The sequence below is a fragment of the Carcharodon carcharias genome, chromosome 13 (assembly GCF_017639515.1).
Source record: "Carcharodon carcharias isolate sCarCar2 chromosome 13, sCarCar2.pri, whole genome shotgun sequence".
NCBI classification, from domain to species: Eukaryota; Metazoa; Chordata; class Chondrichthyes; order Lamniformes; family Lamnidae; genus Carcharodon; species Carcharodon carcharias.
In genome coordinates, this window is record NC_054479.1 from 85,457,700 (window position 1) to 85,481,617 (window position 23,918).

At 43.3% G+C, this 23,918-nt stretch overlaps 1 protein-coding gene across 2 annotated transcripts in view; it reads right to left on the minus strand.

The window, feature by feature from the left end:
* Window positions 1-23,918, minus strand: part of cep83 (centrosomal protein 83) — a 77,696-nt gene that overhangs the window by 3,615 nt on the left and 50,163 nt on the right. For both annotated transcript variants that reach the window (XM_041201853.1, XM_041201854.1), the window contains 3 exons: window positions 22,956-23,085; window positions 22,760-22,860; window positions 19,576-19,762 (listed from right to left, as the gene is read on the minus strand). In XM_041201853.1, the coding sequence (XP_041057787.1) occupies window positions 19,576-19,762; window positions 22,760-22,860; window positions 22,956-23,085 (418 nt within the window). The remainder of the gene's footprint in view (window positions 1-19,575; window positions 19,763-22,759; window positions 22,861-22,955; window positions 23,086-23,918) is intronic.

A 23,918-nucleotide genomic window follows, 5' to 3' on the forward strand; every position in this document is an offset into this window, starting at 1 on the left:
TGAAGGCATTGGTGAGAGTAAAAGGAGATTCACAAGAATGATTCCAGGGATAAAGAACTGTAGCTACGAAGATAGATTGGAGAGGTTGGGACTCCTTTCCTTGGAGAAAAGAAGGCTGAGAGGAGACTTGATAGAGGTATTTAAGATCCTGAGAGGTATGGACAGGGTAAATAGTGAAAAACTGTTCCCACTCAAGGGAGCATCAAGAACTAGAGGGCACAGATTTAAAATAATTGGCAAAAGAAGTAAAAATGATGAGAGGGAAAATGTTTGCACCCAGAGGGTGGCTGGATTCTGGAACAAACTTCCAGAGAGGGTGGTGGAGGCAGGTTCGATCGAGGTATTCAAAAGGGAATCGGATTGCTATCTGAAAAGAGAGAATGTGCACAGAGATAAGGCAGGGGACTGGGACTAGGTAGAATGCTCTTTCAGAGAGCCAGTGCAGACTTGATGGGCTGAATGGCCTCTTTCTACACTGTAAAGATTCTGCGAAAGATTCTGAACCTCACTTTTCTCCACATTATACTCTATCTACCACCTTCTCTTCCACTCACAACCTACCTATAGCCATGTGCAGACTCCTGAGCTCAGATTTTCACTAAGTCATGGAGATGGAAACCCAACCCCATTTCTGACAGGTCCCATTTTCACTGGTAGGGGAAAGGGTGCGGGATCTGACTCACATATGTGGGAAACCCGAACTCAGCAGATTCATTTGAATTGAATGCTGAATTCAAACAGGCCCCTTTTCACAAAAACAAGAGCCTTATTCTACATTTTAGATTAATCTAAAGAGTAGTCATAAATGCTTTGAAGATCTGTAGAACTGTTAAGCTATGAAGTTGTTCAAATATTTAACCCTTTAAAAATTGAAGGATAAACAACCTGCCTGTGTCAGGAGGTAAAAAAATACTCAAGCTGTCAAGTTTTTTAAAATCCCTAACCTTTTTTTTGAAAAGGCTGCATGCGTCACAGTAGAAACAATTGGTTTCAAGTATTTATAATAGGTGTTTGTTGACATATTCTAAGGGCTATCGTTATAAATGCTTGGTTGCTTTCCACAACCTACCATTATCACAGTAGGGGGCTGTAAGTGCACAGTTTGATTCACAGTTCAAAGAGATTATTAAAGGATTCGATGTCTTTGATGTGGGGTTATGAATACAGCAGGTTATTTCTAGAAGGGATTAAATACTTGAGGGGATTTATGTTTTGAATTGGCTTTCTTGAATGGGACTGGTTTTATAGTTAAGAATATAATTGATATTTAGAACTTTATTTAATCTCAAAGTAGATCCTAAGATCTGTGGATGGTGAGTATTGGGTGAGTTGGCATGGAGGGTATAAAGACAAAGGGTAGTGGGTGGGTTGCCATGAGTTGGCATAGGAACTATAAGGGGCCGTGGGGTGGCATTAAGATGGCTAGGGCAATGGGCAGGGGTGAGAGCCGGAATGCCTAATATTTAATAAAACAAATGGGGCAAAGTCCCAGAAAACCAAGGCGGGCCTTTTAACTAGCCTGCCTTGCTGCTTGACAGTCCCTATGGCTACTTCCAATCTGTGTCTGGGGTCGGTGGGCCGGACTCCATTCTGCACCTGCCCCTCTGCCTGGAAGGAAGAACCTATCACTGGAGGGAGTTTCTCCTGAGGTGGGCGCAGTGAGCCAGTAAATTTCCCAACCAGTGCTTCCAGACTTGAGAGTGAAAATCCAGGCCCTTGTATCCTCCTCACGGCCTACTTTTCCACTTAGGTTTGGATCAGCAGCAAATTTGGGTCCCTTCAAATCAATAATCTATTGTTTGTAAATAGCTGGTGACCCTGCCCTGCTCCTTGTAGCACTCCACTAAGTAACAACATGCCGCCCTGAAAATGACCTGTTTATTCCTACCCTTTGTTTTCTGACCTTAATAAATTCTCTATCTACGCTAATATATTAGCCCCAACCCCATGAGTTCTGCCCCCTTTATCAACCTTTCCCGTGGAACCTTATCGAATGGCTTTTGAATATCCAAATATACCATATCCACTGGTTCCTCTTTATCTAATTTGGTTACATACTCAAAAAGACTCTAATAGATTTGTCAAATAGAATTTCCCTTTCATAACATCATGTTGACAATGCCTAGTTCCTCATCTTAGTTCTAAATGGCTGATCCTTTTTCTTGAGACTATGAATCCTTGTGCAAGACTCTCCAGGCAAGGGGAAACAGTGTCAGCATCTACCCTGTCAAGCCCTTTTTCATACATTTCAAGGACATCACCTTTCATTTTTCTAAACTCCAGGAAACATCGGCCCATTCTACTCAATTTCTCTTCATAGGACACCCCTCTCATCCCAGGAATCATTCCACTGGTGAGAGATGGGCAGCTCCATGGAGCATTGTGTAGAGGCTGAAAGAGTGGTCAACAGCGGTACAGGTAAGGGAGTGGAAAACAAGGAGGGAACAAATATTGGAGAAGCAGGTGGCTGATATTTGGTTGAAGATCACCAAGTGGGGGTAGGTGTTGAGGCCATGGTAATGTGGTGGCCTGGGCAACTACAGGATATCCATTTAGTGCTAAAAGGGTTAATGGAGAAGTTGAATTATATGCCTAGGCCTAAGAGAAAAATACTGCAGCCTCGAGAACAATACCATCTTGTCTGACCATAGTTGTAGGATGAACCGAGACATTCCATTTTGTTCTTTCCCAGGCCGAATGTATGGATTGGTCAGTTAATTTATGCAAATAAGCGGATAGGTTTGTGCAAAATTTACTGATTGGCTGTAAAAGTGCTTTAACAGGTCTGCGTGTATTCTGCTACGAGACAGTACCGTAGCCCTCATTGTATTGTCTCCCTTGTGCACAAGTAGTAAATGGGGTTTCTACGTACGAAATGATACCTTGGCGTGATTAATCTCCGACAGTTTCTTAGATGTTCCACCTAAATGACTAACCCATAGGGTTGGGTCATGGAGCGCCAGCGTTAGGACCTTGCGGTTCGAGGACTCCTCAGTCTGCGGCAGCCCAATTTGGGCTTCTGGGGTTTGTTGACCCGCGATCGGCCTTCACCTGCCTGTGGCTGACTCTTAGGGTAAGTCAGCTATTTAAGTATTTGGGAGATTAGTTGTCGCAGTCGGTAGCCTCTGGAGTTTAGGTTTAGACGTAATACTCGGGGATGGTAGCCCCTGGAGCTGGTACTAAGTGTGTGTGTGCATGATTGCGGCTCAGGGTTCAGGAGCCCTTGAGCGTGAGTGGACTGATTGGTGAAAGTACCTTAGTAGTAGATTGGGGGTCAAGGACACGCCAAGGACTGGCCTTTTTATTAGTTATTAGATAGAAAATGGGTAATATGGCATCAAAGAAACCCCAGGTTCCCCCTCCAAAGGGAACCCCAAATGCTTATATCAATGTCCATTATGGACTAGAAAGTGTCCAACATGTTTCTGAATGGGTTAAGTGGACCCAAGGTAAGGGAGAGAGCTTTCCACCAGATGGAACTTTTAATCGGGATAGAAATGTCGCTTAGCATATGTTTTAAGGATGACTGGGACCGGAAAGGTCTGCTACTGAATTTTCTGTAACTTAAAAAATGAATTGATCTAAGTTACAAGAGCTGTTTGTGCTGAAGAGAGAGAGGGAGGGTACCCTTAGGGGGTTAATGAGCAATTGACAAGTGCAGCAGAGAAAATGTGAGTTTGATTATCCCTATAGGTGGAGACTTCAAGATCTCTTTATTCCCCCCACTGCTACTTGAAGCTTCGTTTAGAGTTAAGTTCAATATTATAGGAATATAAATACATACCTTTATATATGTCTTTGTTTGTGTGCAAGGAAGCATTTGTATGTGAGCTTTAATGTGTTTTCATCCCTAAATTGTCTTTTGTGTGTGTGGTTGAGCGCTTTAGAGTCGAAAGCCCCATACTAGATTAAAGGAAAAGTTTATTCAAACATTCCAAAGTATTGAGTATAAGGTTTGAGTTGAGATTTCTGGTAAAAATCGCAATTTGAAGATAGTGTAAAGATAAAACAGGGCTTGTCTTTGTTTGAGATGAACAAACCCTTGTACCACCCCCTTGCAGACTAGTAAGGAATAACCCTCATCATAAGCTTCCAAACTGATTGGGATTGATACATACGAGGTAATATTCTAAAATTCTGAGGAAAAAAATTACTTGAAATTCAGAAGGATTCTAGAAAAACCAAATGACATAAACACACGGTCTAGATGGTTCCAATGGATAAAAGGGGGTTTCTTTTGAAGAGAAGAATTAAAAATTAAAGGAAATCTGCATCCCAACAGCACTGTAATTTGAATTTGGGACAATCTTGAGATGTAAAGTGCAGTGTAATTTAACAGGTTACTTTTGAATCACTAGGATGCTATCTAAGATAAAAAAAATGTGTCGATAAACATACGGAAATTATAACTTGGATACAAATCAACACACATAAGAAAGAGGTATTTTAATTTTGATAAATTACAGTTCTTACAAAGTTTAAAATTTGAGGTTTGGTTCCTGATAATTTCTCAAAAGGGAATTTTCATTTTAAAAGGTTTGACAACAACTGGCACTAATTCAAATGCTGCAAATGTTTGTATTTGTAAAGTCTGTCCCCAAAATAGGAAGCTAAACTCAAGACCTTGACAAAGTTTGGCAGAAATCCAATTTTTGGCCAAGTTAATGAATCTGGGATATTTCTAAAAGAAACAGGTCAGACACAATTTAGTGGGTTACTTTTGAGACAAAATGTTTGAGAAGGAAGCAAAACATGTCAATACCTGATTTCTGTTTTTAAAACTGTTATGAGAATATTTTATTTATTTTAAAGTCTCTCCAGGCAACCTGAACAAGATAAGGTGGCAGCTGTTGCATGTGTAAAATGGTATGAGGCAAGTAGGAGAATGAGTTAGGGAAAGAGGACACAATATACAAACTTTTTAAGGGAAGTGAATTTGATAATCTGGCCATCAACTGAGACATTGGAAACGCACAGGGGGAGATAAGCAAAGATCTAGAGACAGAGATCCTCGTGGACAACAGAGAAACTGAACTCAAGAGAATCTTAGGATGATCACGGTCAGAAGGAAAAAAAACTTAGAGGTAAAACTATGTGGAATCTGTAGTTCAGGAATTGAAATGTAAGGAGAAATAACACTTAACAACAATTTACCGCAAGATGGATACAGGTAAAGGGAAAGCTGGAAAAAGGCTAAATAGATGTATTACTCATTATATTAATGTGCCTGCGAGCTACAAAAAGTAAGACCACAGGATTAACACTATGATGACAGACAGAGCTAAGCGGCTCAGAGAGAACCATCACTGGAAGTGAAGATACTGACCCATTGAAAGATAGGATAAGAAGGTGCACTGTAGAGTTGTGTTGGCAGTTTAAGGAATTGAGGTCTGAAGTGGGACAGCAGCAGGAGACAGTAGACTGGAAGAAGTGGAGGGTGCCTACCCAGATGGATTCAGATCAGGGAACTCATTTCATAAAGAGAGTCATTAAAGTAGTGTGTAATCTTATGGAGATTAAACAGAAATTCCATATTCCTTACCACCCCCAGAGTTCAGGGATAGTGGAAAAGATGAACTGAACTCTAAAAACATCTATAGCCTAAGCAATTCAGGAGACAGGCAACAGCTGGGCCACCGTATTGCCCATCATTCTGATGTGCCTTAGGGTTAACGGGTTCACCCCACTGAAATGATAACAGGAAGGGCCATGCAATTACCTGAAGGCATTATAGTAAGAGGTGTAGGGCCACTGAAAGGAAAAATACAGGACAATGTAAGGGAATTAAGTAAGCAATTACATGAGTTGAGAGAGGAAGTCAGAGACCGACAAGTGATTAAGGGTATGGAAACAAGCAAATCCAAAGAGCAACAGTGGACCAAGTGGGGAATAAGACCACCAGACATAGAGCAGAAATTTGGCCATTCGGCCCATCGAGTCTGCTCCGCCATTCAATCATGGCTGATAAGTTTTTCAACCCCATTCTCCCGTCTTCTCCCCATAATCTTTGATCCCCTTACCAATCAAGAACCTATCTATCTCGGTCTTAAATACACTCAACGACTTGGCCTCCACAGCCTTCTGTGGCAGAACAGGCATGGACCATACAAGATAATTATGAAAGGTGATACATGCGCACTTGTAGATATGAGAACAGGAAGTAAATGGGGGCATTACACACAGTTAAAAGATTAAAGATACATGACAATTGACCAAGCGGTAACCCGGAGAACAGGAGCCGATGTTAATGTCTCCACAGATCTACGATCCTGGTCGTGGGCATATCAGTACTGGCAACAAGGTCGGAGATCATCACTTCTCATCCCGCACCGCAGGAGGAACTGTGGTACAGCATGGACAGTGCCGAATGCAACACGCAACGGGGAATGATAAACGTAACAGTAGGAGAACAAGTGCTTTCAAATTGTAGTAAGGGTTTGCTTCAGATCGGGCATGGGAGGTCCACCACTACCCAGCCACTTTCCACATCTGCTTCAACAGTCCGAGTAGAGATAATTGAAACCTCTCAAACCACATCGACTGACCCATCTTGTCCAACTATGCATCTAGGACCGACGAATGGTTTGGTACTGGTTAATCAGAAGTTTTGTATGATAATGTACACCACAAGCTGATACCCGTAGTCTTGAACATATCCGGAATTGCCCTGCCCCAGTGGTGCTCAACCCATACCCAAGCACTCTATACGGCTCTGAGGGGCCAATTGATGACTGAAGCAGTTCGGTTCAATGGCGAGATGCGATCAGGCTTGGGAGGGAACCGCGTTAAATGCAGCCTGATAAATGATGCCGCTACGATATTCAATATAGGGACATCATTGGTTAATTCAGAACCTGGCAACTGTAGATCAGAAGGTCCGTACCCAGAGCTTTAAGCTTAAGGAGATTTTAGGGCGGAGACAGGGGATCCAGGATACCCAATTAGATACGGACCAGGACGTGACATGGTTAATCCAAAGCCTAGCTACCGTGCTCAAAAGTCATGCGGGGACTATCAATAAATTAATTGAAATAGGGAAAGATATTTCAGACAAAGCAAGCAGAAATGATGTATGCTGCACCTATGGATCTTGGGCACTGGAACAAGCCCGAGAAAATTTAAGACAGATTAATGAAGGGGTAGTCCCTTTATGGGTAACTAATGAGCATTTATTGAATCTCTCACGACACAAGAATCATGACTTGACCGGTTGCCAGCTCAGAGGTTTGACATGAGTATATAGAATGAATGTTGAATGTATAGTGAATAATAATATGCTAATAGGCATTGTATTAGTAATACCTGTCATACCATTGTCAACACCCAGCAGGACATTACATAGAGTAGAAAATATTGGGGCAAAGGGGGGAGGGATGAACAGAATGGCACAACAAATGTGGTTTGCGCCTGGGTTTTTCGCCATGGCAGCTAAAATAGCTTCACAATGTCTGCTTTGTCAATGACATAACCCAGGAAAGACGCCCACAGTGACTGCTGGTACGGGACCCCAGCCTTGGGGCTCATTTGTACATCTACAAATGGACTTTATACAAATGCCTAAATGTATGGGATATAATTATGTTTTAGTTATAGTATTTTTGTTCTCGCGATGGGTGGAGGCGTATCCCACCTGATGAAATGATGCTATTATTGTTGCAAAATTGTTGTTGCATGAATACATACCCAGGTTTGGGATAGCAGAGATTTTATCAAGTGATAATGGACCTCATTTTATTGCTAAAGTGATAAAGGAACTAATAAAGGAAGGCCTTACAATGCAACCACCACCTTTCCTGCCCATTCCATCCCCAGTCTACTGGGGCAGTGGAAAGACAAAACGGTATTCTGAAAAACAAACTAGCTAAATTATGTGAAGAAACCGGTTTGAAGTAGCCTGAAGCTCTACCCTTGGCGCTCATGACTATGCGTTTTCACCCTAACCGTACCACCTCCCTTTCCCCTTATGAAGTTGTAATGGGACATCCCATGCGCGTCCTGGTGGCCCCACCCTTGTCTGCTAGGGAAATGGACATCCATGCTATGGATGAGGGAATGATTACATACGGTATAGCGCTTACGAATTCCCTCAAAAGCTTGCATACACAGGTAGTAGAAGCTCAGAAAAAGCCCACCATTGAAGACTGCCATCAATACCAGCCTGGGGACCTAGTCCTGGTTAAGACCTTCAGGTGAAAGAACTGTTTGGAACCTTGATGGGAGGGGCCTTTCCAAGTCCTGCTCACCACCCATACGGCCGTGAAAGTTGAAGGACGACCCTTGTGGATCCACGCCTCGCACGTCAAGCGGATGCTGACCTCGGACGGAAGGGCTTGTGCAGGACCTTTAACTTAGCTGTCAGAATGTTGACTGATTTGGATCCTGTCCTCTGTGGTCCTTGGACTACCAATTCTGTGGTTCAGCGAATGCAGGCCATAGCCTCACAAGTTAATCGAACTAAATGTTGGATTTGTACTCATTTTCCTGTTAACCCCTCCTCCTCAGAGATGCATTTTCTGGCTTTCTCCTCAGATTCCACATGGTCCCTAGGTAATATAGGGGCCCTCATTCATCGAATGCCCATTTGGAGACGGGAGCCCACCTTTGTGGTTGTTAAGGGGCCGGCCTGGCTATGCATCAGGAGAAATTATACCAAGGGTAGTACTCGGGTGGGTGAGTTGCCATTTGGGTTCTGTGCCTACCTTGCTGATTATAACTACCAGGTTCCACAACCAGTCTGGTCCTATGACCACCTTTTGGGAGTGCAAGGCCAATGAGATAGTGTGTCTTTCGTAGGTCCCGAGATCTGAGGCAAGCCTCACATACTTTAATGTGGGTGGGTGTGACTGTCAATGATCATACAATCTCACCTCAAATAATTCCACCTCCACTTGGACCTCTATTGGCTACTACACTGAAGAATCTGGGCCTTGCAATTACAAAAATCAGTCCGGTTGCCCCAAATTGCTGGCCCTGCAAGCGTTGCAGCTCAGTCAGACCTGCCGCATCCGCTGGTATGCCCAGGCGAATTCTTCTTTTGTCTGGAAGTGGCTTAACTTTTGCCAAAATTCCACTTATTGGTACCCTACCCTTGTCAGCAATGGCTCATTCTGGCTTTGTGGAAACAGGGCGTACAAAACCCTCCCTGTCAATTGGGCGGGCATCTGCACCATTGGCTATATTGTCCCTGAAGCCTTTGGGGTCAACAGCCGTACCATCCACTCTCTCCATAACCATCTAGGGCCAGTGGGGCATCATAAACGATCAACCTGGAACCCGCTTGTTACCAGTAAAACCGGATTCCACAAATTTGTCCGGGCTCTCATCCCAAGTCAAGGGGTCGCAGAGCTGGAAAAGGCCATTATTAATATTTCCGCTACAATGGAACTTATTGAGAATAAGACTGTTGACGCCATTCAGAGTCTGCAGTTGGAAGCTAAATCCCTTTCCAAGGTTGCTCTCCAGAACCGTATGGCCCTGTATTTCCTGCTAGCGGCACAGGGGGAGTCTGTGCAGCTATTAATGAAACATGTTGTTTCTATGTTAACAAGGACCAGAGAATTGAGACTGATGTACATTTCATTCAGGACCAAGTGCGCCTCCTCCATGCAGTTGCCCAGGAAAAATCCTTTGACTGGTAGGGGTGGCTCCCTAATATCGGTGGGTGGTTTGGGGACCTTTTCAAAACACTCCTCAAATACCTTGTCTTAGGTCTTGCCCCTACTCATTGTCCTGTATGTAGTTATCCAGCTTGTCCTCTGTTGCATCCGCTCTGTTTGCCAACTACAGAGCCTCCAGAATCCTGGTGGCAAGCTAGTTATCTATTTCCTCCCTCTCCTTAGGAATCAGGACCCTGCTGAGGATGAAGCCCGGGGGCTAGGATACATAGAGCTTGGCTAAGGGTGGTGGATTTTCCTTGTAGGACAAAAGGTTTTTGCGGGGGGTGGGGGGAGGGGTGGGGGGGGGGGGGGGGGGGGGGGGGGGGGGGGGGGGGGTGGTGGGGGCCGGGGGCGGATGGAGTGTGGTGGCCTAGGCAACTACAGGGTACCCATTTAGTGCCAGCCTTGAGAACAATACCATCTTGTCTGACTACAGTTGTAGGATAAGACCTGAGACATTCCATTTTGTTCTTTCCCAGGCCAAATGTAATCAGGGTTGTGATAAGCATGTGCGGAAGAACAACATCTGTTGTGAGGGAAATGGAAATTTACTGGAACATGGATTGGTCAGTTAACTTATGCAAATAAGCGGATAGGTTTGTGCAAAATTTACTGATTGGCTGTAAAAGTGCTTTTAACAGGTCTGCGTGTATTCTGCCACGAGATGGTACAGTAGCTCTCATTGTATTGTCTCCCTTGTGCACAAGTAATAAATGTTTCTACGTACGAAATGATGCCTTGGTGTGATTAATCTCCGACAGTGGGAGTTGAAAATGAGGACAATCTCAGTCAATTTGCTGGGGTATGGGGAGACAGTGGAAGTTTTTTTTTATTCGTTCATGGGATATGGATGTCACTGGCTCAGCCGGCATTTACTGCCCATCCCTAATTGCCCTTGCAAAGTTGGTGGTAGGCTGCCTTCTTGAACCACTGCAGTCCATGTGGTGTAGGTGCACATACAGTGCTGTAGGGAGGGAGTTTCAGGATTATGACCTAGTGACAGTGAAGGAATGGTGATATAATTCCAAGTCAGGATGGTGTGTGACTTGGAGAGGAACTTACAGGAAGTGGTGTTCCCATGTATCTGAGATAGTCAGATTTTTAATCAGTCAAGGAATCAAGGGGTATGGGGAAAAAGGCAGGAAAGTGGAGTTTAGGATGATCAAATCAACCATGATCTCACTGAATGGCAGAGCAGACTCGATGGGCCGAAGGGCCTACTTCTGCTCCTACATCTTATGGTCTTATCTGCTGCTCTTGTCTTTCTAGATTGTCGAGATTACGGGTTTGGAAGGTGCTGTTGAAGGAGCCTTGGTGAGTTGCTGCAGTGCATCTTATAGATGGTACACACTGCTGCCACTGTGCATTAGTGGTGGTGGGAGTGAATGCTGAAGGTGATGGATAGGGTGCCAATCAAGCAGGCTGCTTTGTCCTGGATGTCGTTAAGCGTCGAGCATTGTTGGAACTGCATTCATCCAGTGAAGAGTATTCCATCACACTCCTGACTTGTGCCTTGTAGATGGTGGACAGACTTTGGGAAGTCAGGAGGTGAGTTACTCGCGGCCGGATTCCTAGCTTCTGACCTGCTCTTGTAGCCACAGTATTTATATGGCTGGTCCAGTTCAGTTTCTGGTCAATGGTAACCCCCTGATGTTGATAGTGTGGGATTCAGCAATGGTAATGCCATTTAATATCAGGAGGATGTGGTTAGATTCTCTCTTGTTGGAGATAGTCATTGCCTGGCACTTGTGTGACATGAATGTGATTTGTCCCTTGTCAGTCCAAGCCTGGATATTGTCCAAGTTCTGCTGCATATGGACATGAACTGCTTCAGATCTGAGGAATCGTGAATGGTGCCGACCATTGAGCAATCATCAGCGAACATCCCCACTTCTGACCTTACGATGGAGAGAATGTCATTGATGAAGCAACTGAAGATGGTTGGACCTAGGGCACTAACCTGTGGAACTCCTGCAACTCCAGCAGTAGAGTGCTTAAGTTGGAGTTTGGTGACTGAGGGAGTTCGGTGAGGAAGGAACAAGGTGATCCTTTGAGTGCCACGGTTGGGTATTTATTACTTTTATCGCTTTAGTTTTTAAGGTCTTATTTTGTGGTTCAACGTTTGTAAGGGCTACATTCTGCAACAACGAGGAGCAGGGAAAAAGGGCCCTAGAGTAATTGATATTATTTGATATTAAATATCTTCCAAAGGTTTAATTTAATGTAAGGGGGTAAGTCATGGCAGGAGAGCTCAAAGCTATGGTGTGCTCCTCCTGCTCTATCAGGGAAGCCGGGGCCATTTCCAGTGCCCAGGGCCAGCATACATCCGGGAAGTGTCTCAAGCTGCAACTATTGGAAGTCCAGGTTTTGGAGCTGGAGCAGTGGCTAGGGACACAGTGGAGCATCCACGAGGTAGAGAGTATCGTGGATAGTGCATATAGAGAGGCGGTCACACCGCAGGCTAAGAGTCCACAGGCAGGAAGGGAATGGGTGACCGCCAGTGGGTGACCACCAGGCAGAGCAAGAAGACTAGGCAGGCAGTGCAGGAATCTCCTGTGGCCATTCCCCTGCAAAACAGATATACCGCTTTGGATACTGTTGAGGGAATGGCCCCTCAGGAGAAAGCAGCAACAGGCAAATCCGTTGCACCACAGTTGGCTCTGGTGCATAGGGGAGAAGTAAAAAGTGTGGGAATGCAATAGTTATAGGGGATTCAATTGTAAGGGGAATAGATAGGTGTTTCTGCGGCCGCAAACGAGACTCCAGGATGGTATGTTGCCTCCCTGGTGCTAGGGTCAAGGATGTCTCAGAGTGGCTAGAGGATATTCTGAAGGGGGGAGGGTGAACAGCCAGTGGTCGTGGTACACATTGGTACAAACGACATAGGTGAAAAAAGGGATAAGGTCCTAAAAGTAGAATATAGGGAGTTAGGAAGTAAGTTGAAAAGTAGGACCTCAAAGGTAGTGATCTCAGGATTACTACCAGTGCCATGTGCTAGTCAGAGTAGAAATAGCAGGATATATCGGATGAATACATGGCTGAAGAGATGGTGCAAGGGGGAGGGTTTCAGATTCCTGGGACATTGGAATTGGTTCTGGGGGAGGTGGAACCAGTACAAACTGGACAGGTTACATCTGGGCAGGACCAGGACTGATGTCCCAGGGGGCATATTTGCTACAGTGGTTGGGGAATAAAATGGCAGGGGGATGGGAACGTATGCAAGGAGTCAAAGGAGGGGAAATCAAGGACAAGAACAAAAGACTGAAAGGGGAATAAGAAAAGTGATAGGCAGAGAAATCAAGGGCAAGAATCAAACAGGGCCTCAGTGAAAAATAGTGTGAACTAGACAAGTAATGTTAAAAAGACAAGCCTTAAGGCTTTGTGCCTTAATGCAAGGAGCATTCACAATAAAGTGGATGAATTAACCACGGAAATAGATGTAAACAGGTATGATATAGTCGGAATTACGGAGACATGGCTGCAGGGTGACCATGGATGGGAACTGGACATCCAGGGGTATTCAGTATTTAGGAAGAGCAGACAAAAAGGAAAAGGCGGTGGAGTTGCATTGCTGGTTAAAGAGGAAATTAACGCAATAGTGAGGAAAGATATTAACTCTGACGATGTGGAATCTGTATGGGTAGAGCAGAGAAACTCTATGGGGCAAAAAACATTAGTGGGGGTTGTATATAGACCCCCAAACTGTAGTGGTAATGTTGGGAATGCAATTAAATGGGAAATTAGAGATGCATGCAATAAAGGAACATCTGTAATTATGGGTGACTTTAACCTGCATATAGATTGGGCAAATCAAATTAGTAACAATATCGTAGAGGAGGAATTCCTGGAGTATATACGAAATGGTTTTCTGGACCAATACACTGAGGAACCAACTAGAGAACAGGCCATGCTAGACTGGGTACTGTGTAATGAGAAAGGAATAATTGGCAATCTAGTTGTGTGAGGCCCCTTGGGGATGAGTGAACATAATTTGACAGAATTCTTCATCAAGATGGAGAGTGACGTAATTGATTCTAAGACTAGGGTCCTGAATTTTAATAAAGGAACCTACGATGGTATGAGGCGCAAGTTGGCTATGATGGATTGGGAAACATTATTCAAAGGGGTGACGGTGGATCAGCAATGGCAAACATTCAAAGAGCGCATGGGTGAACTGCAACAATTGTTTATTCCTGTCTGCTGCAAAAGTAAAACGGGAAAGATGGCCAAACCATGGCTTGCAAGGGAAATTAGAGATAGTATTAGATCCAGGGAAGAGGCATTCAAATTGGCTAAAAAAAAAAACAACAGACCTGAGGAATGGGAGCAGTTTAGAATTCAGCAAAGGAAGACCAAGGGATTCATTAAGAAGTGGAAAATAGAGTACGAGAGTATGCTTGCGGGGAACATAAAAACTGACTGTAAAAGTTTCTATAACTATGTGAAGAGAAAAAGGTTGGTGAAGGCAAGTGTACGTCCCTTACAGTCAGAAATAGGGGAATTTATAATGGGGAACAAAGAAATGGCTGACCAGCTAAATACATACTTTGGTTCTGTCTTCACAAAGGAGGACACAAATAACATACTAGCAATGTTGGGGAACACAGGATTTAGTGAGCGAGGAACTGAAAGAAATCAGTATTAGTAGGGAAATGGTGGGGAAATTGGTGGGATTGAAGGCCGATAAATCCCCAGGGCCTGATAACCTACGTCCTAAAATACTAAAGGAAGCAGCACAGAAATAGTGGAGGCATTGATGGTCATCTTCTGATATTCTATAGGCTCTGAAACAGTTCCCACAGTTTGGATGTAACGTAACTCCACTATTTAAAAAAGGGAGGTAGAGAGAAAACAGGGAATTATAGACCAGTCAGCCTGACGTCGGTAGTGGGGAAAATTCTAGATCTATTATAAAAGATTTAATAGCTGAGCACTTAGAAAACAGTGGCAGAATCGGATAGAGTCAGCATGGATTTACGAAATCTACTGGAATTTTTAAAGGATGTAACTGGTAGAGTTGATGAGGGAGAGCCAGTGGATGTGGTGTATTTAGACTTTCAGAAGGCTTTCAACAAGGTCCCACATAAGAGATTAGCATGTAAAATTAAAGCTCAATTAATGGCAGGTAGTGACTAGTGGGGTACCACAGGGATCAGTGCTGGGACCCTAGCTACTCACAATATATATTAATGAGTTAGATTAAGGAACTAAATGTAATATCTCCAAATTTGCAGATGACACAAAGCTGGGTGGGAAGGTGAGCTGTGAGGAGGATACAGAGATGCTTCAGTGTGATTTGGACATGCTGAGTGGGCAAATGCATGGCAGATGCAGTATAATGTAGATTAAATGTGAAGTAATCCACTTTGGTAGCAAACACAGGAAGGCAGATTATTATCTGAATGGCTATAAATTGAGAGAGGGGTACGTGCAATGAGAACTGGGTGCCCTTAGACACCAGTCGCTGAAGGAATTGCTACTGTTGTTATTGCTATTACAGAGACTTGGTTGAAGGATGGACAGGATTGGCAGATAAACGTTCCAGGATTTAGATGTTTCAGGCAGGATAGAGAGGGATGTAGAAGAGGTGGGGGAGTTGCACTGCTGGTTAAGGGGAATATCACAGCTGTACGACAGGAGGACACCTCGGTGGGCTCATGCAGTGAGGCAATATGGGTAGAGCTCCAGAATAGGAAGGGTGCAGTCACAATGTTGGGGGTTTACTATAGGCCTCCCAATTGCCAGCGGGGGATTGAGGAACAGTTATGTAGGCAGATTTTGGAAAGATGTAAAAGCAATAGGGTTGTTGTGGTAGATGATTTTAACTTTCCCTATATTGACTGGGAATCACTTAGTGCTAAGGGTTTGGATGGTGCAGAATTTGTAAGGTGCATCCAGGAGGGCTTCCTGAGACAATATGTAGATAGTCCAACTAGGGAAGGGGCAATACTGGACCTGGTTTTAGGGAATGAACCCAGCCAGGGTGGTCGAAGTTTCAGTAGGGGAGCATTTCGGGAAAAGTGACCATAATTCAGTAAGTTTCAAGGTACTGGTGGATAAGGATAACAAGAGTCCTCGGCTTAAGGTGTTTAATTGGGGGAAGGCTAATTAAAACAATATTAGGCAGGAACTGAGGAATCTAGACTGGAGGCGGATGTTTGAGGGCAAATCAACAACTGACATGTGGGGGGCTTTCAAATGTCAGTTGATAAGAATTCAGGACCAGCATGTTCCTGCTAGGAAGAAGGATAAGCATGGCAAGTTTCAGGAACCTTGGATAACGAAGGATATTGTGAAATTAGTCAAAAAGAAAAGGGAAGCATTTGTAAGGGCTAGAAGGCTGGGAACAGATGAAGCCCGTGGAGAATATAAAGAAAGTAGAAAGAAACTTAAGCAAGGAGTCAGGAGGGCTAAAAGGGGTCATGAAAAGTCACTGGCAACCAGGATTAAGGAAAATCCCAAGGTCTTTTATACATATGTAAAAAGCAAGAGGGTAGCCAGGGAAAGGGTAGGCCCACTCAGGGACAGAGGTGGGAATGTGTGTGTGGAGCCAGAAGAAATGGGAAAGATACTAAATGAATACTTCTCATCAGTATTCACCAAAGAGAAGGACTTAGCAGTCGATTTCTCTAGGGAAGAGTGTGTAGATAGCCTGGATCATGTTGAGATGCCTCTTAAACACCACTATCGTACCTGCTTGAAGGCGTCTTGAAGAATATTAAGGTGGATAAGTCCCCAGGGCCAGATGGGATCTACCCCAGAATACTGACAGAGGAAAGGGAGGAGATTGCTGGGGCCTTGACAGAAACCTTTGTATCCTCACTGGCTACGGGTGAGGTCCCAGAGGATGGGAGAATGGCCAATGTTGTTCCATTATTTAAGAAGGGTAGCAGGGATGAACCAGGAAATTACAGGTCGGTGAGCCTTACGTCAGCGGTAGGAAAATTATTGGAGAAGATTCTTCGTGACAGGATTTACTACCATTTGGAAGCAAATGGGCATATTAGTGAGAGGCAGCATGGTTTTGTGAAGGGGAGGTCGTGTCTCACTAAATTGATCAAGTTTTTCGAGGAAGTGACAAAGATGATTGACGATGGAAGGGCAGTGGATGTTATATACATGGATTTCAGTAAGGCCTTTGATAAGGTCCCTTATGGCAGACTGGTACAGAAGGTAAAGTCGCACAGGATCAGAGGTGAGCTGGCAAGATGGATACAGAATTCGCTTGGTCATAGCTGTTTGTAGTATACATAAATGATTTGGAGGAAAATGTAACTGGGCTAATTAGTAAGTTTGCAGACAACACTAAGGTTAGAGGAGTTGCAAATAGTGAAGAGGATTGTCAAAGGATACAACAGGATATAGATTGGTTGGAGATTTGGGCGGAGAAATGGCAGATGGAGTTTAATCAAGACAAATGCGACGTAATGCATTTCGGAAGGTCTAATACAGACAGGAATTATACAGGAAATGGCAGAACCCTTAAGTGCATCAACAGGCGGAGGGATCTAGGTGTACAGGTCCACTGGTCACTGAAAGTGGCAACACAGGTGGATAAGGTAGTCAGGAAGGCATATGGCATGCTTGCCTTCATTGGCAGGGGTATTGCGTATAAAAGCTGGGAAGTCATGCAGCAGCTGTATAGAACCTTGGTTAGGCCACACTTGGAATATTGCGTGCAATTCTGGTCATCACATTACCAGAAGGATATGGAGGCATTGGAGAGGGTGCAGAGGAGGTTTACCAGGATGCTGCCTGGTCTGGAGGTTATTAGCTATGAGGAGAGGTTGGAAAAACTCGGATTGTTCTCACTAGAGCGACAGAGATTGAGGGGCAACTTGATAGAAGTTTACAAAATTATGAGTAGCATGGACAGAGTAGATAGTCAGAAGCTTTTTCCCAGGGTGGAAGAGTCAATTGCAAAGGGACATAGATTTAAGGTGACAGGAGAAAACAATAGAGGTGGTGTACGGGGCAAGTTTTTTACGCAGAGGGTAGTGAGTGTCTGGAATTCGCTGCCAGAGGGGGTGGTGGAAGCAGGTACAATAGTGGTGTTTAAGAGGCAGCTTGACAAATACATGAATAGGATGGGAATAGAGGGATACGGACCCCAGAAGTGCAAAATGTTTTCATTGACGGGTAATATGATCGGCGCAGGCTCGGAGGGCCGAGGGGTCTGTTCCTGTGCTGTACTTTTCTTTGTTCTTTGTAAGCATGCAGGTGCAGCAGGCAGTAAAGAAGGCAAATGGTATGTTGGCCTTCATAGCGACAGGATTAGAATACAGGAGCAGGGATGTCTTGCTGCAGTTATACAGGGCCTTGGTGAGACCACACCTGGAATAGTGTGTGCAGTTTTGGTGTCCTTATCTGAGGAAGGATGTTCTTGCTATAGAGGGAGTGCAGCAAAGGTTTACCAGACTGATTCCTGGGATGGCGGGACTGATATATGAGGAGAGATTGAGTCAGTTAGGATTATATTCACTGGAGTTCAGAAGAACGAGGGGGGAATCTCATAGAAACCTATAAAATTCTAACAGAACTACACAGGGTAGATGCAGGAAGGATGTACCCGATGGTGGGGGAGTCCAGAACCAGGGGTCACAGTCTGAAGATACAGGGTAGACCATTTAGGACTGAGATGAGGAGAAATTTCTTCACACAGAGTAGTGAGCCTGTGGAATTCACTACCACAGAAAGTAGTTGAGGCCAAAACATTGTATGTTTTCAAGAAGGAGTTAGATATAGCTCTTGGGACGAATGGGATCAGAGGATATGGGGAGAAAGCAGGAGCAGGCTATTGAGTTGGCCATGGTCATGGTGAATGAAGAAGCAGGCTCAAAGGGCCGAAAGGTCTGCACCTGCTCCTATTTTCTATGTTTCAATGTCCCCGGACTGAGATGACTGATCTCCAACAAATACAACCCTTTTCCTTTGTGCTAGGAAGTTGGCAAAGATGGTAGTGATGGCAGTGCAGATGAGGATGTGCCTAGCTGCTTTCAAAATGATTTGTAACATGTGCAAGCTGTAGTTGAGAAGAGTGGACTAGGAAGGCATTGAGTTTCAAGGCAACAGCATGCAGATTACCAACAGTGGTAGAGAATAAAAGCAAGGCAATGTTTCAGAGATAGAGGGAAGTGGCCTTGGTTATGGACTGGAATGGGGAAAAGAGTGCTCAGCTCATGGCTGAGAAGTCTTCAGATTCTGTAGCTGTAGGTTCAGCCTCAAATGGCAGCTAAGGAGGTTTGCCGGAGTGAAGACCAGAGGTTACCAGAAGCTGAGGATAGCTTTGATTTTGCTGAAAAGAAAAAAATGTTGGCTCAATTGCTTAAAATTGGACAAACACTTGGTGGTTGAAGCCTTAGCATCAAAAGGAAGAAGCACAGAGGTGAGTTGATGCATACTGTATATTGGTGTATATGTGGAAGCTTACTAAGCTTTGAACTTAAGGGGTACTCAGCACAGAAGCAAGAAATTTGGCCCATGGTGTATGTGCTAGTTTTCTGAAAGCTAATTAATCCCATATCCCTGCTGTTTTCCCATAGTCCTGCAAATATTTCTTTTCGCTAGAAGAGTTTGCCCAAATGATTTAAACTATAAAATTAGTGGCGTTGAAACAAATCTCCTCTCACAACAGAGCTGACAATGTGATTCAAAACTGCATCAAAGAGACTGCAACAAGCAAACATTATTTGAAACATTATTTAATATGGAAAAGGAATAGGAAACTCTGGAGATCACAAACCATGTAATTTTTTATCAGCTGGATGTGACCTACAAATCAAATATGAAGCATAACTAATGAAGAAAATATATAAATGATTGGATATTGTGCATATATTGCACCTTTTCTATGACTTACATGGTAAAATGAATTAAACACAAAATTACAATTAATAATTTTCGGCATAAAATTAGGTACCTGAATATTTACAAATGTTGCTTCTGTGCCTTGCACCAAGGTAGATGATAGAAAATTGGTTGTATTACACAGGCCAGCAGCTGAAAAATTTGGTCCCAAAATGAGTCTTCGAAATTCGTTATGTCTACGCTGTAAATCCTTTAATCTTTTCTGAAGCCTCGCATGATTTTCATAGGGAACATTTTGTCTAGAAAAAGAATTGATAATTCAAAAGGTTGAACGTGGTGTTCAGATTACAGCTTCTGTGTCCCTTCCACAGTAGTGATACAGATTTACTGCACATTGTTTATCACTGAGACTTGTGATGGTCATACTGACAACCAGAGCATAGAGAAAACAATTTTCTGAAGGAATGTATAAGTTCAACAGAAGTTGCAGTACTTTAACTCACTGCGTCAGCATTAATGTAACTCAGGAAGGATGTGCTGGCCCTGAAGAGGGTCCAGAGGAGGTTCACGAGAATGATCCCAGGGATGAAAGGCTTAACATATGAGGAACGTTTGAGGACTCTGGGGCTATACTCGATGGAGTTTAGAAGGATGAGGGGGGATCTGATTGAAACTTACAGTATACTGAAAGACCTGGATAGAGTGAATGTGGGGAAGATGTTTCCATTGGTAAGAGAGACTAGGACCCATGGACACAGCCTCAGAGTAAAGGGAAGACTTTTTAGAATAGAGATGAGGAGAAACTTCTTTAGCCAGAGAGTGGTGAATCTATGGAATTCGTTGCCACAGAAGGCTGTGGAGGCCAGGTCATTGAGTGTATTTAAGACCGAGGTGGATAGGTTCTTGATTGGTAATGGGATCAAAGGTTACGGGGAGAAGGTGAGAGAATGGGGTTGAAAACTTATCAGCCATGATTGAATGACGGAGCAGACTCGATGAGCCGAATGGCCTAATTTCTGCTCCTATGTCTTATGGTATCATTACATTTTTTGTAGCTTATTCTAATAGTGTTACATGTATTTCATGAGAATTAGTGGAGGAAGAGTATTGGGGGAGTTGTCTCACTCTAAACTGTGTAAGGTGCATGACTCTGGAGGTAGAGACTCACCAGAGATTATATGGACCATCTTCATCAGTTTGTAATTTCACCCTGATGATCATAATTTCATTCTGTCTGCAGTAAAAACTAGCTCTAGCTCCATCACCTGCACTTTCTAACTCTTCCCCTTCTGGCCTGACAGCCACACTATACCTCTGTTCAGCTCAATAATTATCTTGCCTCCACCAGCTCTCATCCTTGTTATACCCAAACAGCTACCTCCACAGTTTGTTCACAGACTACAGTATACCTGCTGTCTAACCAATCTGCTTGACCACCACAAGATATAATTTGACCACTTGAGACAGTACAATCTCACCCTCTCCATGAACAAATCCTATTACTTCAGGAACATCCCAGCCCTTCTTCAACATAAACCTTCCTCACATCATCCTCTACCACCTCTGATTCTAGATAGGAGAAACTCAAGGATTTTTTGTTTCCAATATCAAGGTTATTCCTTGGCTGATTCTACCTCTCAGAATCACAGAATTATTACAGCGCGGAAAGAGGCCATTTGGCCCATTGTGTCAGCACCGGCTCTCTGAATAATTAACTCACCTAGTGCCACTCCCCCGCCTTCTCCCCGAACCCTGAACATTCTTCCTTTTCAGATAACAGTCTAACTCCCTTTTGAATGTTTCAATTGAACAGTCAGGCAGTGCATTCCAGACCTTAACCACTCACTGTGTAAAAATGCTCCTCCTCCCATCACTTTTGTTTCTTTTACTAATTACTTAAATCTGTCTCTTCTCATTCTCGATCCTTTCACGAGTGGGAACAGTTTCTCCCTATCAACTCTGTCCAGTCCTCTCATAATTTTGAATACCTCTATAAATCTCCTCTCAGCCTTCTTTTCTCTAAGGGAAACTGTCCTAACTTCTCCAATCTATCATCATAACTAAAGTTCCTCATCCCTGGAATCATTCTCATGAATCTTTTCTGCGACCTCTCCAACGCCTTCACATCCTTTCTAAAGTGCGGTGCCCAGAACTGGACACAATACTCAGTAATGCTGAGGCCAAACTAGTAACTTATTCAAGTTAAACATAACCTCCTCGCTTTTATACTCTATGCCTGTATTAATAAAGCCCAGGATACTGTATGCTTTATTAACAGCGCCCTCAACCTGTCCTGCCATCCTCAAATGATTTATGCACAAACACACCCCATAGGTCCCTCTCCTTTCTCCTACCCATCAGCCTCTAAACTAACTGCATCCCAAAACTTAGTCTTTCATCCCTCCCCATCCAGCAAGCTAACTAATTTCTGCCACAAATTCTATCACATTTCCCCACTCACGCATAACCCTCCATCCCGCTCAAGACTCCTTTCAACCCAGGTCCTAATTACTCATTACTTATATCTCCCTTTCATTCTTATTGATACTGCCAATCTCTCCAAGACATTTCAACCCATACAAAACTAACTTCAATCCATCGGAAAATGTTCACCCTTGAACTTCACCAATGATATTTGTAATTTGTGCTTTTATTCCCGAAACATCATTGAATGTATCATTTTCATCCAACTACATTCTTCCCTCTCTGTCAGTCACTATTTTAATCCCTCCAGAACCAGATTCTGATCAGCTTGTTCAGATTGGTCAAAGTCACTAAAGATATCTTGCATCATCGTTACTGTAACTCTTTCGAGTACAAACACGTTTCCATATGTTCCTATTCAGATGAAATTACATTGTTTCATAGTTTGCCATTGTGAGATTTGAACTCTTGATCTTGGAGTTACAAGCCCAGTACCATAACCACTTGGCTATCTGCCTGTTGCCTCCTCTCTGGTGCATTTGCTACTGTTGACCACTTGTGACTCTCCACCATGAACTACCTCAGTGGTGCTACAGTCACCCAGTTGCACTCCCACCTGTCCTAGGTAAGTAGTGCATCTCCTTGGTATTTCTTCCCTACATTATAACAGTGACTACATTTCCAAAATGTTTCATTGGCTGAAGTATTTTGGGGCACCCTGAGGTTGTGAATGGCACACTACTGTAAATGAAAATCCTTTCATTCTCTCCCTACCATATCCACAACAGCACCTCCTCCGTGCCCCAAAACTCTATCCTTTGATCTGGCTTTGTTGAACTCATATGGAAAGTAACATTGAAAAACTAATTTACTTGTATGTGTGTTTCTCAATTTCTAGTTCTTCTTTCTTTGCCTCCAGCAGTTGTACTTTTTCCTGCAATCTTTTCTGTTTACTTTCATTTAGTATTTTCCTCTGTAAAAACAGAAGCAAGAAAATATAGAATTTCTGTGGCAAGGTTGGACTTCACACAAATTACATTTTTGATAGGTTAAAGAAAAAGGCCAGACCTTCTTCTGAGCTAAAGCAGCACGCTGCAGACGGTCTTTGGCCTGGCAGTACTTTTCCTCCAGTTCTCCATTACGATTCTGCAACTTATGTTTCTCTTCCGCCCACTCTATGCGTCTGTCTTCCACCAGCCTGTGCAAAATATAACATAGAAGAACTGTCTTGGAGGGTTACTATACAAAGTAAATGTTTACAAGTAAAGCTTTAAAGAATACCAGCTGGACTAAGAAACTGCTTTATTGTTTTTGCTTTATCAGTAAACAAAATGCACCATTCACAATCACAGGACATTCCAAAGCACTTTACAGCCAATGAAGAACGAATTTTTGAAGTGTAGTCACTATTGCATTGTGGGAAATACAGCAGCCAGTTTACATACAGTAAGCTCCTACAATCAGTAATGTGACAATGACTAGATTTGGCAGTTTTTGTGTTGATTGTGGCCTGAACGCTGGGAGATTTTTACACCCATATAAACTGGCAGGTAGGGCCTGGGTTAACGTTTCACCCAGAATTAAAACACTTTAATTAGACAAGATATTTTAAATGGTTTATAGTCATTGCACTTTAAGTTACTGCAGACCATTATAAATGTTTTCCTTTGATGCATAATGCCAAAGTAACATTTATGATTAACAGAGTATTTTTAAGTAATGAAAAAGTAATGAGAATGAATAAAGACTAAAATTATCAGCAGAGTTTACTGCAAAGATGAAGAAAATAGAACATTGCTGCCAGTGAGTGAATTTCAGGTTTTCCTTCCAGTTAACTGTTCTTTGAAACCACATAGTTTGCAGTTTCACTGATTTAGGTCATTCTGTTAGGCTCACACACCCTTTTTAAACACAATTGTTGCACATGAAGGTATGCAAGGAACTCCAAAATATACAATTCTGACACTTGTGCACCACTAAATGGATTTTGCAGCTGAATGGAGGCGCAGTCACAGAAAAACAGAAGTGAAA